The 15,910-nt window shown below is 37.0% G+C and overlaps 2 protein-coding genes across 3 annotated transcripts; one reads left to right on the top strand and one right to left on the bottom strand.

Annotated features, from left to right (window-relative positions):
- Nucleotides 1-3,102: 3,102 nt before the first annotated feature.
- RB195_004507 (uncharacterized protein) lies at nt 3,103-3,399 on the top strand (the record flags this gene model as incomplete). Its single annotated transcript, XM_064182380.1, has 1 exon — nt 3,103-3,399. One exon carries the CDS (start codon nt 3,103-3,105, stop codon nt 3,397-3,399), a length of 297 nt encoding a protein of 98 aa, XP_064033647.1.
- Nucleotides 3,400-4,637: 1,238 nt separating this feature from the next.
- On the bottom strand, nt 4,638-11,041 carry RB195_004506 (uncharacterized protein; the record flags this gene model as incomplete). Of its 2 annotated transcripts, XM_064182378.1 has the most annotated exons (13): nt 4,638-4,763; nt 5,174-5,301; nt 5,367-5,525; nt 5,622-5,712; nt 6,361-6,441; nt 6,648-6,773; nt 7,250-7,351; nt 7,426-7,557; nt 7,621-7,729; nt 8,154-8,265; nt 8,515-8,576; nt 8,663-8,766; nt 10,949-11,041. In XM_064182378.1, the coding sequence occupies 13 exons, from the start codon at nt 11,039-11,041 to the stop codon at nt 4,638-4,640; spliced, it is 1,425 nt and encodes a 474-aa protein (XP_064033645.1). The 2 variants fall into 2 exon arrangements, with proteins under 2 accessions (XP_064033645.1, XP_064033646.1); XM_064182379.1 differs by lacking the exon at nt 10,949-11,041 and having other exon boundaries at nt 8,663-8,760.
- Between the last annotated feature and the right edge of the window lie 4,869 nt (nt 11,042-15,910).

The following is a 15,910-nucleotide window of genomic DNA, read 5'->3' as shown; positions in this document are numbered from 1 at the left end:
CATTCCATAATAGGGATTAAATTGGACTAACGCCATTGTGGGAGAAGAGGAGCATTTTTATTTCATTCCTTTAGATTATTTTTACGACTGCGATGGACAGAAATGGACATTTAATCCGGATTCTAGCCATTTCCTAAATTAGGAGAGGGTATTTCCTGTATGAAAACAATGTGAATGCAACAATTTCCTTCTCTTTTTCTGTGAAATAAACTTTATTTTAATAAACGAATAAAGGATTATAACAACCTCGTGTCCGGCTCTATCAAAGAGAACAATTATTGAAACGTTATTTTGATATGTGTCATTAGGAATCATGCAAATCTCGTAATTTTACGTCTCTATCTTTTGGAGCCGTGCTACAATAATCACAATGATGAGCAACAACGAAATATCAAATTTTTGCAGCTTTCCATATTTCTGGATATCACAGTTAACTGCCGAGCTTAGTGTTTTCGAACAAATTTTTGGAGTCCTGTTTGGGTTTCGAGAAATTCTGAAGGTACGGTTAGACATTTTAATTTTAGTTGTATTCATTTTCTTATGTCATTAATCTATCTTCGCTCTGTCGAGCATTCGAACGTTCGACTTCTCAAAAATTTTAAGTTACAGATACCCAAAAATGATGTGCATCGTGCATCGTGTGTGGATCATGTCTGCGTAACGCTTCATATTTAATCCCACTGTTCTGAGGCATTTCGTCATTCTCTCCTTCTCCTCTCTCTTTTTTCCTCTCCCTCTCTCTGCTAGCGCCATCTTCATCTCTGTCCCTCTTTTATCATTATCTTTATCCTTCTTGGCCTCCTCCATAAATTCGCCCCTGTCTTTATTTAAAGGGATTTTTCAGAGGATATTTGAAGAGGTATTCATTGGCATAAGTATGTTTTACTCCTACGTCGAGATTATCGTATCTCTTTCTCCTTTAATCAGATTTCGTGTCATTCGATTATTGTTCTCGAGAATTACATCAAGAAATCTCCGTAATTGTTTGAGCGTTAGGGAAAAGAATATTCCGGAAAATACTGCCATATAAATTAAACTACTAATTAATTACTATACTAATTAAACTAACTAAGCTCTACACTAATTATTTCTATTTATTTCGCGAAAGCGTAGTAAAAAAAAGATTATCGGGGTGGTCACTTTTAGAATAATTGGAATAATAATGAGGGAAAATAAATAAGGAAAAAGAACAGGTGAAAACAAATGGGAAACGCAAGATGAAAGACACAAAACTGAAAAGAAATCAAGCGACGACGATAGTTATCTGAAGAAAACGTGGCACAATAACATTTGTGTCATCTGGTAACATTCTGTGTTAATAAGAAATGTACAGCGAATGTGAAACATCAATCAACAAATCTTTATTAGTACTACATAATAATTTTTTTTTAACAGAAAAATCTCTTCTTTTTTGCACTTGAAAAATTCTCAAAATAGTTTCTCAAACACGTTGTGAGACGCACTTACAAAAACATTTTTAAATGAGATCCCTCGTTTTTTTTTTAAATGAAAGTGAGTGCATTTATTATCTTTTAAATGTATAAAAACCTTTAAAGTTACAGCGAGTTACGCATCTATGATGTTAAATATATTTTTGGAGAAGTTTTTGAAATTTAGACGCGGTGAAGTGTTCTTTTTATGTTAGATGGAAAAAAAGATACTGTCTTTGCTGGCTTAGCAAGCGGCTACACTGTCCCATAAAAAGTCGATTATTTTTTTTTATTTCTCCTCAAATCCAGATTGAACCACAGATGGGGGTTGTAGTGTGTTGTCGAAAGCGATGTGTATTTGAGACGAAGGGAAGAAAAGGTCAAATTTGTGTACTACTTGAGTTTTTTTTGTATATACAGTATGCAATGAAAGACCTCTGAGGTTCCTTTGCCCGTCCTGTAGACTTGCAATCAGTATCGGTTGGAGAATCAGCGAAGAAATCTCAGCGCTTCACTGATTTGGACGAAATTTCCATTTCGAGTATGTAGCATCGACGTTAATGTATCGATCTGATTATTGATTGTGTTTATCTCTTATAATTTTTCTTCTGGACGCGATAAAATCTCCTGAACAAAAATTTTAGCTTCCCGACTACACATTCGTTTAGTTCTGTTCTGGACTAAGGCTAACCTGGAAGTGTAGGTGCTCGGAAAGAAACGCGCACAAAAATAGCTCTATTTTCTTTACATTCATCCTTTTCTTAGAAAAGATAATAAGCCAAGAATTAGATAACAAGGATGGATTTCAGGCTGTTTCTTAACTAAGCTAATTTCCAACATTTCCGATGTAACAGCAACACTTAAAACTTTGAATACATCCGCATACCCCTATCATATCACTTATTATGCATTCCATTCAATCCGGACGCAATCTTCTCAAAGTTTTCAAATACAGAGGGGTTGAGTCATTATTGAGGAAGGCGGTTGAGTTATTGCGACTAAAAACTCACTTCTCATTAAGCGAACAAACTGCTATGTATCTTTACATATATTCGTCTCTGCAAACTTTATCCGCACATCCAATTTCTGATGTGGTGGCTCTCATTAACTGCAAGAAATTCCTGATCATTTCACACACTGAAGCCGTCACTTTGGAGAAGCCGGGCTAAGCTTACGTTCAGAAATTCCCATAAATTACAACGATCCTTTTCTTAAACACAACTCGTTTGTCGGTGATGGCTTCATCACTAACCGCAAATCGGGTCATGATTCGTTCTTGGTGATTGTGATTGTAGAGTGCGACGTGCAAGCGTTCACCTTGTTGCGTGTGCTTATTGACTTGCACCCTTGTCATCTCAAGGTATTCTCACACAATTCTCTCCGCTATCAATGTAATCTCGTTTCCTAAGCAACCTGCACCACATCCGTAAACGACCGATTTGCATATGAGGTTGAATTTGCAATAAATATTGTGAAACACCAGAAAATGTCTATAGGAAATAATATAGAGTACAACAAATGTGTTTGAATGGAATATTGCAGAACACCTGTCCATTTTATTTCGATATTATGTTTTTTTTTGAGATGTTTAGTTATCTCGGCTGCGAACGTCCACCATACAACCGTTCCACACTGGGTACTAGATTGGATTAATAGAGGACACTCAAAACCTATGCAGTTAGCCTTCCTAGACTTCAGAGCTGATTTTGACTTTCCTCACAGAGGAGGCCTTCTCAGCGCACTTCAGGCAGAAGGAAATCCGGAGAAATTCATCCGATTGATTAACGGCAGGAATGGAAGAGCAGCTGCTTCGACTCACTACGCAGTGGAACTTGAAGTGAGACAAGGGGCTGCAGTGGGACCATTTCTGTTCACCTTCGTCGTTGACGACAACATGGAAAGAACAGGTGGAAGGTGTCTCAATGATCTCGTCCTTGCACTATCAGCGCTTTTGGTGATTTTCAAGTAGACCGGAAGTATCCAGTTCAAGCAAGTTGTCTTCGTCTTTGTATCGAAACAACGTGTAGCTTATAGACTGCGTTTCCACACTAATAAGTGCAAGCAGATGTGGGTCTCTTCGAGGCCCTTAACGGAAATCAGGGTGGACGGACAACTTATTGAATTCGTAGTGGAATTCTATTATTTGGAGTGGATGCTGAGAAATGATGGCAGCGACAAGAGAGGTATTCAACAAAAATGCGCTAAGACTAATTCGGCATTCAGATCTTTAACAAATTGCCTGTGGTCGACCCCCATCGTGAACGTATTTGAGCTGCGAGTCTTCGATGTTTATAAGACGATGTTTATGCGGAGAGGTTGGGTTCCTGTTGCGCTATTCAAGTTCAGCGGAAAGAATACATCCGAGTGCTCCAGCTATGTATAGCCAAGTTGGGAAATCAACATGATGAACAACTTCACCTTTAAGCTGGACTGAAGGGAACAAGCGGCTCTGGGAACATATAAGAGGATCGACGATGTAGTGAAGAGGACTATGTACATCCTACTCCGTGCACACCTCTTCAACACCGCTGTTCTTCCTGTCTGACCTACGCTTCAGAAAGCTGGCCTTATTCAGATCCTTTAGATCTTTCTCCTGAGTTAGTTTTTCTTTAAATTTCCACATTAACTGTTAACAATTTGAGGTGTGATAAAGTGTTGTAACAAAAAATTCACAGCATTCATTTCCTCTTCTTTTACATTAAGGTATGCAAGCATACTAATTGAAAGAAGAATTCAAATTTTTAAAATTTTTTTAAAAATTCCAAAAAAAAGATCCTTATTTGGATTGTAAATGGAGTTTAGTGAGGAATACATCTAATCATCTAAAAATTATCCAACATAGACATCAACAGCATAGACATTGAAAATTAAAACAAAAGAAAGATGGAAAATGGACAGTTATTAGCTCATCATATCACAAAATTTTAACGGTGAAAGAATACGTGCACAGCAGTTAATCAAAATAGGTTCTGAAATCTAAAAAAGTTACAAAACGTTACCTAAAAAATAGTACCCGTATTTTATATTTCGGTTATCTGTCAGAAAGCGCTAGCTGGTAAAACGAGAACATCAATTAGGTCCTTAATAGAACAAATAGAAAGGACACCTGTGATAATTATCTATGCATAAAGATCAATTTCCATAGAAAACGGGAAAAATATCGTGTAAAACAGATTCTCCTACTTGACCATATAGAATTAATTAACATTAGAATAGCCAGAGAGGATGTGAGAGATTCTGATACGGTATACCCATGCTTAGTTCCACTTGAGGAATTTCCCTGTATGGTTTCAAATCCAATTCGAATGGTTTATTCTCTCTGGATCGAATTTCCTGGAATCATTAGTTATAATGTGTCTCTCACTGTTCAACAGAAATATTGGTTGGGAAACGGTGAAAAAAATGCTGCAGATTTTTTTTTAAAGAAAACTTCCGAGCTTTCTGTGGTCTTCTTGAGAATGTTTCTCACGCTACGAATGTGTTTTTGTTGTCTTTTTTTGTTTTTGGATTCTTGGAAAGTTTGGTTCTATAGAAATTTGGTAAAGCTAAGAATAAAGAAACGTTTAGGAACGCTAAGGGTAATTCCCATTTGAAAACAGCACCGATCACTCTCGGACACTTCATCGCAGACAAAAAGGCGGAAAATAACCGAACACCGAAAATCAAAACCATAAATTTCTGGGTTTCTTTGAAAAGAAGAAAACCTGGGAAAAAAATCGGCCATTTGAGAAACAATAAATTACCTTCAATCCGCAGAAAAAAGCGGCCGGTTCAAAATCAATGTAAAGCTTATGTGCAACCAGATGCGGTTGTTTTAAGAGATCAGACAAGTCGTTTATACCGAAGATGCAAGATCCGGATGCCATCTTTCCTGAAAAAAAAAGTCGTCGAGCGGAATAAACTTTGGTTCTTCAAGCTGTTCATGAAAATCCTCACCTCGACAATTACTGTCCCATAATTGATACCGTGAGAGATAATAACGCATGTGATGCTTTTGATTTTCGAAATTTTTCAGTTGTTCACTGTGGTTCCGACGATATTGCTCACGATATTCAAGCCATTTTGCTGCGTCGGTGCCGCCAGGAATTGGGAATTCTGCAGAACGGACATTATTATGCAGTTTTCATATTAGTGAAAATCGACAAAAATTTTAAGGAATGAAAATTAGGAGGTTTCTCGGAGAGAACTCACTTTCAGTATTTCCCGTTAATGTACCCCAAAAGCTCTCGTCGGGAATAGAAGTATTTAGTAGGAAGAATAGGAGCGCACGAGCTTCAGAGCTCTAAATATTGTAAGTTATCAGAAACAACAAAATAATAGGCAAGTTGGGCGAAAGCGAAAGCTCGAAAATGTTGGAAAAACAAAAAGGGGTGTGGCAGTGATGTTGTGATTGGCTCACCTATTATTCTTATTCTCTTTAGTGAAAAATTGTGCTGTTTTCATGTGTTCAGCTCAGTTGTAAGTGATATATATATATATATATATATCTGTGCGCGGACACCTGAGCTAACAGTTTGGACAGAGATCAACGGGCCAATCATAACATCTTTGTACCGCCCACATTTTTTCTTTCACATCGATACACACCGGAATTCGAGAATGAGCGAAAATTTTCAACTGTTAGGTGTTCAAAACAGTGTCGTGAATATTCCAGGAGAAACCTGGCGTGATCTTTTCATATTTGGATGCCCACCTATTCGGCTCAGTGACTTTGTCGTGTTTGACCGCATTATCCTCAAATTTCTTTAAAAAAGCGCTGGAATTAGAGACGTCTCCTCATAATGTTGAAAAGAAATCAGCAAAATAGTTACTTCGTTCAATACCTATTGGATCGTTAGGTATTTTGGACAAAATTGTAGTCACATAATCTTTAAAGTTCAGGAAAAGTGCTTAGAAATCAAACAAAACTATTTATTTCATGGCAACTCACATTAACTATTCGATCGATAGCTGCTCTTGGTACGGTTGCTGACAGTGATGCTTTGTAAAGTGGTAGTGGAGCAGCTTCTATCTTAAAATGTTGAGTACGTACGTGAAAAATTGAAAAAAACAAAGAAAAACAACCCAAATGACGTGAAAATTTGAAAACAATAAAGGAAAATTTTAGCTCGATTCAAATCTAAAGAACAACGAACTGAAATGATTTCGATCTCAAAAAAAATTTATTCCTTTTGAATTTTCATCGTCTTCGAATTGAAAAAAAAACCTGAAACTGACTCTTTTGCTTCGTATCCTTTTTGGTTGGAACCATGTGATTTCGGCATTCACCGTGTCATTCCATTGTTTTAGAATTTCAACCATTTCAAGATTTGTCTTCAATGGTATGTCGACACCAGCAAGATACTATAAGCAAAAATATATAGATTTGTTGGAGCCTCTTTTTCCAACTAAAGCCATCCTTATTCAGTTTCTCCAGAAATATCCTGCGAGAACTGGTCTCTGTAAATTTTTGATAGGGTTCATTCAATGACATCTAGTGTTAGGGTTGCTCTTCCATTAATTTAGTGATCCCTCTCAACATACCAATTGAAAATGTTTCAAGAGAAGATAATAGGAAATTTTTCAAGAGAAGGTAAAAGTTGGTGAGGACCAGTTTTCGCATGACTTTTATCTGAGTGAAATTATCACACCGCGCGAACACTTGTACTACGCTTCTATCTTCACAAAAAGTTTTCTTTCAACAGAAGTGGAAATTCGCTACAAAACTCGTTGAGATTTCCGCCACAGCACAACAAACCAATTACGGTACTCAGGTACGGTAACACCAAGATGATAAATGAAGCGGAAAAGGTTACAGCGATGACAGAAAAATGATTTACTTGAAAATATTTCCACGGAGTTTCGCTACCGGACAGCACTTTGAGGCAAGCAAATGTCGAATTAATAATTTCGTAGGATCCCCAGTCAATACGAGGACGATTCTGAAAGTATTGATTCTGATCGACAATATTGATTGATTTAAACTCGATCAGCGAGCGAGACATTTTTCGCTCACCAGCACACGAATATTGCTGAAACATTCGTCTACATCTGTCATTATATGCTTGAACATTGGATCAGCTCCGCCGCTTACGGCTATGCAGTATTCGTTCTGCGGTCGATAAAATGAGCTCAGCATGAAGAGTACCTGATTTTTGACTCCTGTTTGCCTCGAAAATATCCGGAAAGACAAGAGGATGGTGGCGCTTACCTGTACTAAATTTTTATATACTATCAGACCGTATGCTAATGGATAATCCCGTTCCGCCTGTGAATTTGGTCTATTGTCAAATGAAAAAAGACTACGAATAGCTAAGCACCTGAAATAATTATTATTTCCGATAAAAGGAGAGGACGAATAATTGCGAGAACTTGTTCGGTTTGACTTTTTGTCAAATTTTGGCCGCCTTACCAACAATTTGTCAAATAATGGCCGGATGGTTCGTAAATGGTTTGATTAGAAGTTATACGGACGTTAACGGCAACGTCCTTATTTCTTCCACAGCAAAATAATGGGCATTTTTGTTAAAGGCGTTTGCATTGTCCATTGTCAATTAGAAAAAGCTATTCATCATCCCGAACAAACTTCGCAAAAAATGGCAATGAAAATTTTTCGGATTTTGGGGGAGAAAAAACAAAAAGTTCCCCCCATCAAATGATGAAATAATGACATTACTTTGCGGAAGAAAAAAGAACGGAAGAGCCCCTCCTTGAGCTGCTGCGGTTCTACCGCAAAACACTCACCTATCATCAGCGTCCATGATAAGCTTCTCTACAAAATGAGTATTATATCGCATTAACTTTGCTTGGTGAATGACTTCTTGGTCGTTTTTGAGTATCCCATTGCAGTTGAGATCTGAACGAGCGAAAAAAGTTCATTTATTGTAGAAATTTTCATGACATCTACCATTAGACGCATTTAAGTAGGTACATAATAGTTAACGAAGGTAGTAACAAAATCGTGTCCGTTTCTTTGCTGGCTCTCCTTCCCTTGTACTCTTATATTTTGTGGGCGGAGTCAGCCAATGGGCATATGGGCGGAGTCAACCAATGGGCAACGCCCCGTTGGCACGCCCCCCCCAACGTATGAATCATCTTTACTCACCTATTCTATCGAGGAGATCAGTATAGTTCTGGTTTTTCTGTTCTGGGAAAAGTAGTCGATGTCTGAAATGATCTATCAAGAATGAAAAAGCATTAAAAAGGGAATATCCCAGAAATTTGTCACTTATTCTCATCGCGCTGAAACTTACATATGATCCCAGAACAGATATCTAAATAGAAACCAGAAGCAGCAGCCGTAGATCAGCAGTAGAACGATCTTGTACACGCCGATCCCTTGGCGCTGCATATGCCTCTGAAAAGAAAAAAAAGTCAAGATTACTAAGTTAAGCTTATATAAGTCTTGATTTAGCGTCCAATATAAGCATGGATTTGTGCGATTCCTCTTTGCTTTAGAAAACAATTCCCCAAACGATCATATTCACATCGTATAGTGGTTTTTTGAGGTGACTAGTGCATCGGAACAGGTTACTCCACGGATTTTTTCGTTGCACTCATCGTACGAGTCCCACATAAAAACGTGTCGGTTTTTTCTCGATTCTCGCCGAAAATGCGTCATTCTTCCCGACAATATCGCTGAATACATTGATTTTCGACGTTGACTGATATGAATATACAGATGTGCGTGAAATTTACGCATTTTTCATCGGATCGACCTATTTCGAGTCTGTTATGGGGATAATCAAGAATTTTTTTTCCTAAAAAAATTATAATGGGGAAATAGCATTTCTTAGCATTTCTCGGATCCAAGAAAGAATCAAAAGACTCATTTGGTGGGTTTTTTTTTTTGACAAAAAAGCGAAACTAGCAATCATAAACTCTAGTAGAAATTTTCGGCAAAAATTTCACATGGAATTTTCTCGAATTTTATTTAATTTTAAAATATATTCTAAATTATTTCGCTATGGTAAGAAGAAGTCCACTACACAAATTTGTAAATGAATCTGTCTACTAAAGCTAAAGAAAAACCTTCAGAAAAAAAAACAAATTTCGGTAATTTGATCGCAGATTTTTTTTTGACCACTGATCGATTGATGTGTCTAAGGTGTCAGTTGGGCTGTCCATTTTCCGCGTGTCCCCCGTACGTGCTCTGTTTGTTTTTCTATTGTGTCTGTCTATTTTTTTAGTGTTGGGTTGTTAGAGTAAGATCTACTTTCTAATATTTATTTTCGATTTATTACAACTTTCCTCCTCAATTCTTTCATTCCACTCCTAAGTATAATTTTTCTTTCGCTTTTCATGCATCTACTCAACTGAATCCTTATTTCTGTTGGTCTTTATCCAGCAAACAGAAACCATGTCCATAATTTTTTCCATTGTTTTTTTCATCAAAATTTACTTGTACTCTGTTCTCGTTGAACTAAGAAATCCTACAACTTACTTAAATTATTCTATAAATTACTCAAAAGAAAATTTACGGGATTTTGCCTACTGAATTTACTGAAATACCTAAAAAATTAATCATCTAATTAGGTCAACAATAAGTTTTTCTTGTTCACTTATAACTCTTCAACTACTTCCCAATTATTTTTCCTTATCTACTTGTTATACCATACAGTATACAGTACTAATTATAATAATTTCGAGCATGTTTTTTTCCAGCAATTTCTCAAATTTTTGGAGTTTTTTTTTTCGTCGCTTGACAGATACGAAACATATGTACTAGATACGGGGATTTTTTTTTCTCGGAAATGGCTGCATCTCTTGTTTTTGCCTTATCTTTTCTCTGTCAGCTTTCTGCTCACGAATGTACAAACATTTTTGAAAGCGTATTTACATACATAAAAGCGTGCTTGAGCGTACATCCATAAAAGGGAAATTGTACTTTCCGAAGCCGCAGAATTGAACGATGAAATTATGATGAGTAAGCTGAATGAATGAATAATAAATTAAAATTACAATTTTTTTCCTGTCAATAGCCGCTCAGAAACTTTTCATTTTCACTTCTAAATCGTTTACTTTTCTTTTCGAGCTATTTTTACATTTTACTCAATTTTTTTAAAATTTGAATGAGCGCATATTTGTCGTTGTCGCTACCCGTCCACCTTACTGATAGAGTTTCTGACTTTCACCGCCGCCGCCGCCGCCGCGTGCCGCCCTCGATGAAATTTGACCAGAAGCAGCGTTATTTTTTTTCCTGAACGGTTTTCCTGGCCCCCGTCCATGCGATCAACGTGCTTCTATTTTCCAGGCCATTTCTTATATTTCATTTTATTTGTTGAGTTGACATACGGCCGCTTTGCAACATCTGCCCACATTCAGCCGCCTTGCTACCAAATCTCCTCTACGCCCCTCTTTGTTATTGTGAACGTTTTCTATTGTAAACAAATAAACATAAAATCGTGATTGTATCGAAAAGATGCAAAGAGCATCGCTTATTTTAGCAAAATAGTGCGAAAAAGATTCGAAAAAGTCCTAGTATGTTTTTCTTACGGAAAAATCACAAAAATATCGTAATCCAGTGTGGTTCACTGTACCGTGTGTTCGTCAGCATTGCGTCGATTCTGACGTGGCCGTAATACAGCTGTATCCGTTCGATCTACACTGTCCGTTGATAGAAGCAAGAGCATAACAGCAACAGTTGTCAGTAACACAGACACAGGCACACGCACGTACGTACGCACGCACGCACGTACAGAATCGTCAAAATCGTCCGCCACGACAACACAGACGGGAGTAGAACGCAGCAGAACGCATTCGCTTTTCGGACGCCGACAATTATCGATGCATTAGCTCGAATGACTTCTAACCAGATACCATTTATGAATGAAAAAAAAGAATGCTTCTCGTGCAATACACAACCCTATTAAATTCCCATAACCCGAATGGGTTGATTCATACCGAATCGGGGAGCAAAAAAAAAAGACAATAAGAAAGAAACGAGAGGAAAGAGATGAAAGAATAGGAAGGGAATAAAGAAGAGCAGCAGAAAATTAGAAAGTAACAAGACGGATAATTTATTGAAGGATGTACTGAAACAGAAAAATGGAAGAGAAAGAAAAACCATTAGTGGTTTAAGTGAGAAACAGATTAGTTTGAATAAAATTAACTAAAGGAAAAATTCTTCGGAAAAGCTTTCAGCAACTTCACTTCAAACCAATATTTCAAGTTTTTTTTTTCTGAATTCTCGTCCGTATTCATTTCATGGATGAAAATTTTTCATATCAATTTGGTGTGTTTAGTTGCTTCCACATTTGTTCACCCGAGGTGACCGCTACGCGAACGCAGCAACTCGCAACTCCAGCATCCAGGGAACCTAGGATCCTAGTAATTAACTTCGAACTACGGTGCTTTGGTCGACTACTGCTGGCGCATGTGAAAAAAAGTATGGAGCGACAAAGGACGCAAAAAAAAACGCTCCTCTGTGTCTGGAAGCGCAGGGAAAAAAACGTAGAGGTTACGTAAGAGAAATGTTCTTCAGGAAGATAGTGGAGATATTTCCTAAGATTTAAATACGTATATTTTCGTAGGATTTCCTTGAATTCCTAGTAAATATTGGTTTTTGCAGTTGGACCATTTCTGGAATTGATTTCTTCTCTTGAAAATACATGAACTCTGATTGAAATAATTTTTCTAATTTTCCACCATTTTTTTTTCCAATCTCTTCAATGAAAAATCAGCACTATGAGCGTAGTGAACGAAATGTGCTTTGAAATAATCCAATTAAATGTTTATTTTGAGGTTTCTTCGCAAATTTTGAAAAATGTGCATCCATAAATTAACGACATGTCGATCGCGAAAGATGAAGATAAGCTAATTGGGTTAAACCTATAAAATGCGCTGGATACGGTAACAGTTCCCCTTCAATTTCTAGAGTTACGTATTTCTTTTCCCTCCACTTTGCATTCAACGCCTTAAAAGGATTCAGAGCATATCATTCTATTTTTTTTTTGTTTTCATTCCCGATGATCATCGTTGACGCTTCCGGAAATGAAATTCAGGTGTCTCGTTTTTCCGATGTTGAAATAGTGAAGAAGAAGATGTCAACGAGAAAAAAAGCATTCAAGCTTGTCGTGCGTAATTTTTTTTGTAATGATTGGAAAATTTCTTTGCTGTACAGAAATCCAGCATATAATGACTGAAGAAAACTTGACAATGTCCAGATCCACAAAATAGATGTGAAGTTTTCTTCCCGAAATTTTTTCTTCCCATGCAGAACGTTTCAAGTTTACTCTCTAATACTAATGGGCGATAATAAGGAAGGAAAGAAACTGAAAAAAAACGTGCGATTGATATGTCGTAGGTTTTTTTTTTCAAGCTAAAGTTTTATTTCAAGTAATTCCCGTAAGGTATTAAGTAGTGTGTTAGTGTTTTGAAAATTTGCGTGAGTAGAAAAAAAAATTCAAAATCAGATTTTCAAAAGAAAAAATCAAGAAAAAGGGCCACGTCGTGACTACTAGTATCCATAAATTAAGCCGAAAATGTTGCAATCACCCGTCATTCCCCGTCTTTTCCGCTCATCAACGTCTCTCTCCGAATCCGAATGTAATATTCTCCCGTAGCAGCGGCTTACGATGATACATCTCCGTGTACGTGTGCGATTGGCATAAAGTTGCCGACGAAGCGTAAAAAATGATCGTCCCCGGAAAAAAATAGCACAGGTGGCGAAAAAAAAGACTCAGAAAAAAGATTTCAAGGATCGCAAAGAAAGATAGTGTGAAAGATGTTAAAAGTTGATCACTGTATGCGAAATTAGGTGTGATTCCGAGAAAAATTCAGGACTACGGGGACTCCTTTTGGCTAAGATCGAATTATTGATCCTGTCGGAATCAAATCACCTATCGAATAAATTCGAATGTTCAATGAATAAAGGAGAAAAAACCTTCCACTGAAAGTGATCGGTGAACAATAAAAGTTAGCCTCAGCTGGAGGAGGTGAGGTGAATTACTGCGAGCGCGTCGCGGCGTTCGCCTGCATAAACATAAGTACGAGCTGTACCATGGAATTTACAAAAGTAAAAATTGCCTACTTTCAGATGGAATTGATCTATTTAAATTGATAAATTGGGATTGTACGGCCTACTCCTCTTCGTTGCTCGTTCAATTGCGTTTCGAATGCTTTTGTTTTGGTTTTTGTCCAGCACTCGCTGTCTCCCTCCTCCTCCGCCCTCTCATCCACAATGAATCGCTATTTTCGTTTGTCGGTGCTAGTTTTTCATCCACTCAATGGGACTTTCTTTCACATTGGTTTTTTTTGTGCACTATAGTCCTAATAAGTAGCAAAGCTAGCGAGAAACGAACATTTCTTTGATGGTGTTCCGAAAAAATGACAGTTGAGGCCACCTTTCTGCTCCGTTGGTGTGAAATTTTAGAAAATTTCTAAAACGGTGCCATCTGTTCCTACTTTCCTATGTACATGCTTTTTAAAAAATCTTCGAAAAAACATTTTTTTGGTTCTTGTCTTTTTTATTCGGAAAAAAATAGCTTTTTTTTTTGCAAATGTTACATGTTTTCTTGACATTTGAAATAGTCTCCACTCACCGATGAAATCAAAAGAATCACAAAAATTTTTTGAGAGAACCCATTTTGTAAAACAGAAATAGGAAATGGGAAATTGTGTGTGAAAGATTTCTGGAAAAATAAAATAGAGAAAAACGTGGATAAAATAAAAATAGATGAAGAAGAGAACTGCATGTGGGACACGGTTGTGGTGTTACATAGGAAGGTGAACGAGTAAGTGTGATGGGTGCAACTCACGATCAGCTGCATCTTATCTCAATAATCGCAAAACGGGGAAAAAAACGAAAAATGAGAAACAGGTTTACTGTTTCATGAAGTTAACGATCTTAAAACTGTAGACCTTCAGGTACTTAACTAAATAACACTTTAGAATTAAATTTATAAAGAAAAATATACAAAAAAAACTAAGCAAAAGTAGAAGACTGTGCGCGAGAACTGTTCCCAGACAGCATTTTTTCGGCTACTTATAAATTTCAGGGATTCCTTACTTTTTTGTCCTTTGGTTAAATTGTTTGAATGACAAATGGGGAAATGCTGGAATACAGTACTCGAGGATCAGTTCTCGTTGCAACAATCTCATCAATACGATCGAATCGTAAGAGAGAATCAGGACCTTAGGGAAGGCTATTTCTCATCAAAACAATTTTTGACAAGTAGGAATGAGTAAAAAAGCAGCGCAGCGTGCTAAGTGAAAATAATCGGGATCAGTTCTCGTCTGAGTTAAACGCGAAACTAAGACAAGTGAGAAAAATTTGTGTTGCTATATTCAAACAATAGGAAATTCCTTGAATATTCGTAGTGTTCCTCACTTTTTTCAAATGGTTTCCACTTTTAATGAGATTAGTACACAGTTTTCCGATTTAAAAACAATAAAAAAAACTATAAAATGTCAGTAGAATATGGACAGAAAAATCTCACAGCTATACGAACATCGGTATTTTTCTGGAATATTCTATTGTACTACTCTCTCTGATAATTTTATTTTGGAACCAGAAAATAAAGCATCGAAAAAGATTCAGGAATATCTATCGAGGTGAGGAGTTATAGTTTCTCCCAAAGAAAATGTAGAAAAAAAAACTACAAAAAATGTCGGCAGAGAAAAATCCTTTCCAAGAAATCAATCCATGAATCCTCTAAACGTTTCCAAGTGGATGAAGAGGCTCGGGAAGGATTCATGAATCCTCTAAACGTTATCAAGATGGAGCAGCTCTATTAGTGGGATATTTCTGGAGCGGTTAATTTCTCAAAAGAGCCTTAAAGGGTAGACATTAAGGTCTAAATGGGCGATATACTCGTAGACGAGGTAATATGGCTTGGCTACCTAAGGTCTGTCTGGAACAGTTTTTTTTTACGCACTGTAACGACGGAAGAACTGGTTTCTTCTAGTGTCGTGTAGCGTATACGGCGATGGCGTTTTTGCATTTTTCAATGGAATCAATAGCATGAACTCGGTCTCGCCTCGGTGCACTTGTGCGTATTCAAATGAACTAGTAGATTATTTCAAGGATCAGTTAGAAATACTAATACCGTACTGAATCAGGGAGAAAATTCGCACGAACGTCAAATGAAAAGTGCGAAATGATCACGTATGTATGTGGAAGTAGGAGCGATTAGGGAAATGGGGACTAGTTTACGTTCTAACGTTCCCTGATGTTTTCTAACCAAATTTTTGTGTTCGATCTGTTCTTTTTCTCATAGGGACAAAATAGAAGGTGAAGAAAAATATGAATAAAAGAAGAAAAAAGGTGACAGGATTTGTTCTCGACGAAATCTATGAATGATGTGATGGAAGATGAGCTCCCAAGAATTTTCCAGCAAAATGGATCCGGGTCCCATTCTGCCACAAACAAAGATTAAAATCCGAACTTTCTGTTGCATAAGTTAGGTACGTGAATATTTTATTCACTATTTAAAAGCGAAAATGAGTAAGGTAATACGAGTTAGTTAGGTAATTTAACTCGAAAAAAAAATGAAACGTTT

This window comes from Necator americanus, chromosome I (assembly GCF_031761385.1).
Source record: "Necator americanus strain Aroian chromosome I, whole genome shotgun sequence".
Taxonomy (NCBI): domain Eukaryota; kingdom Metazoa; phylum Nematoda; class Chromadorea; order Rhabditida; family Ancylostomatidae; genus Necator; species Necator americanus.
The sequence above is the reverse complement of the archived record's forward strand: the minus strand, read 5'-3'. Positions and strand labels throughout refer to the sequence as shown.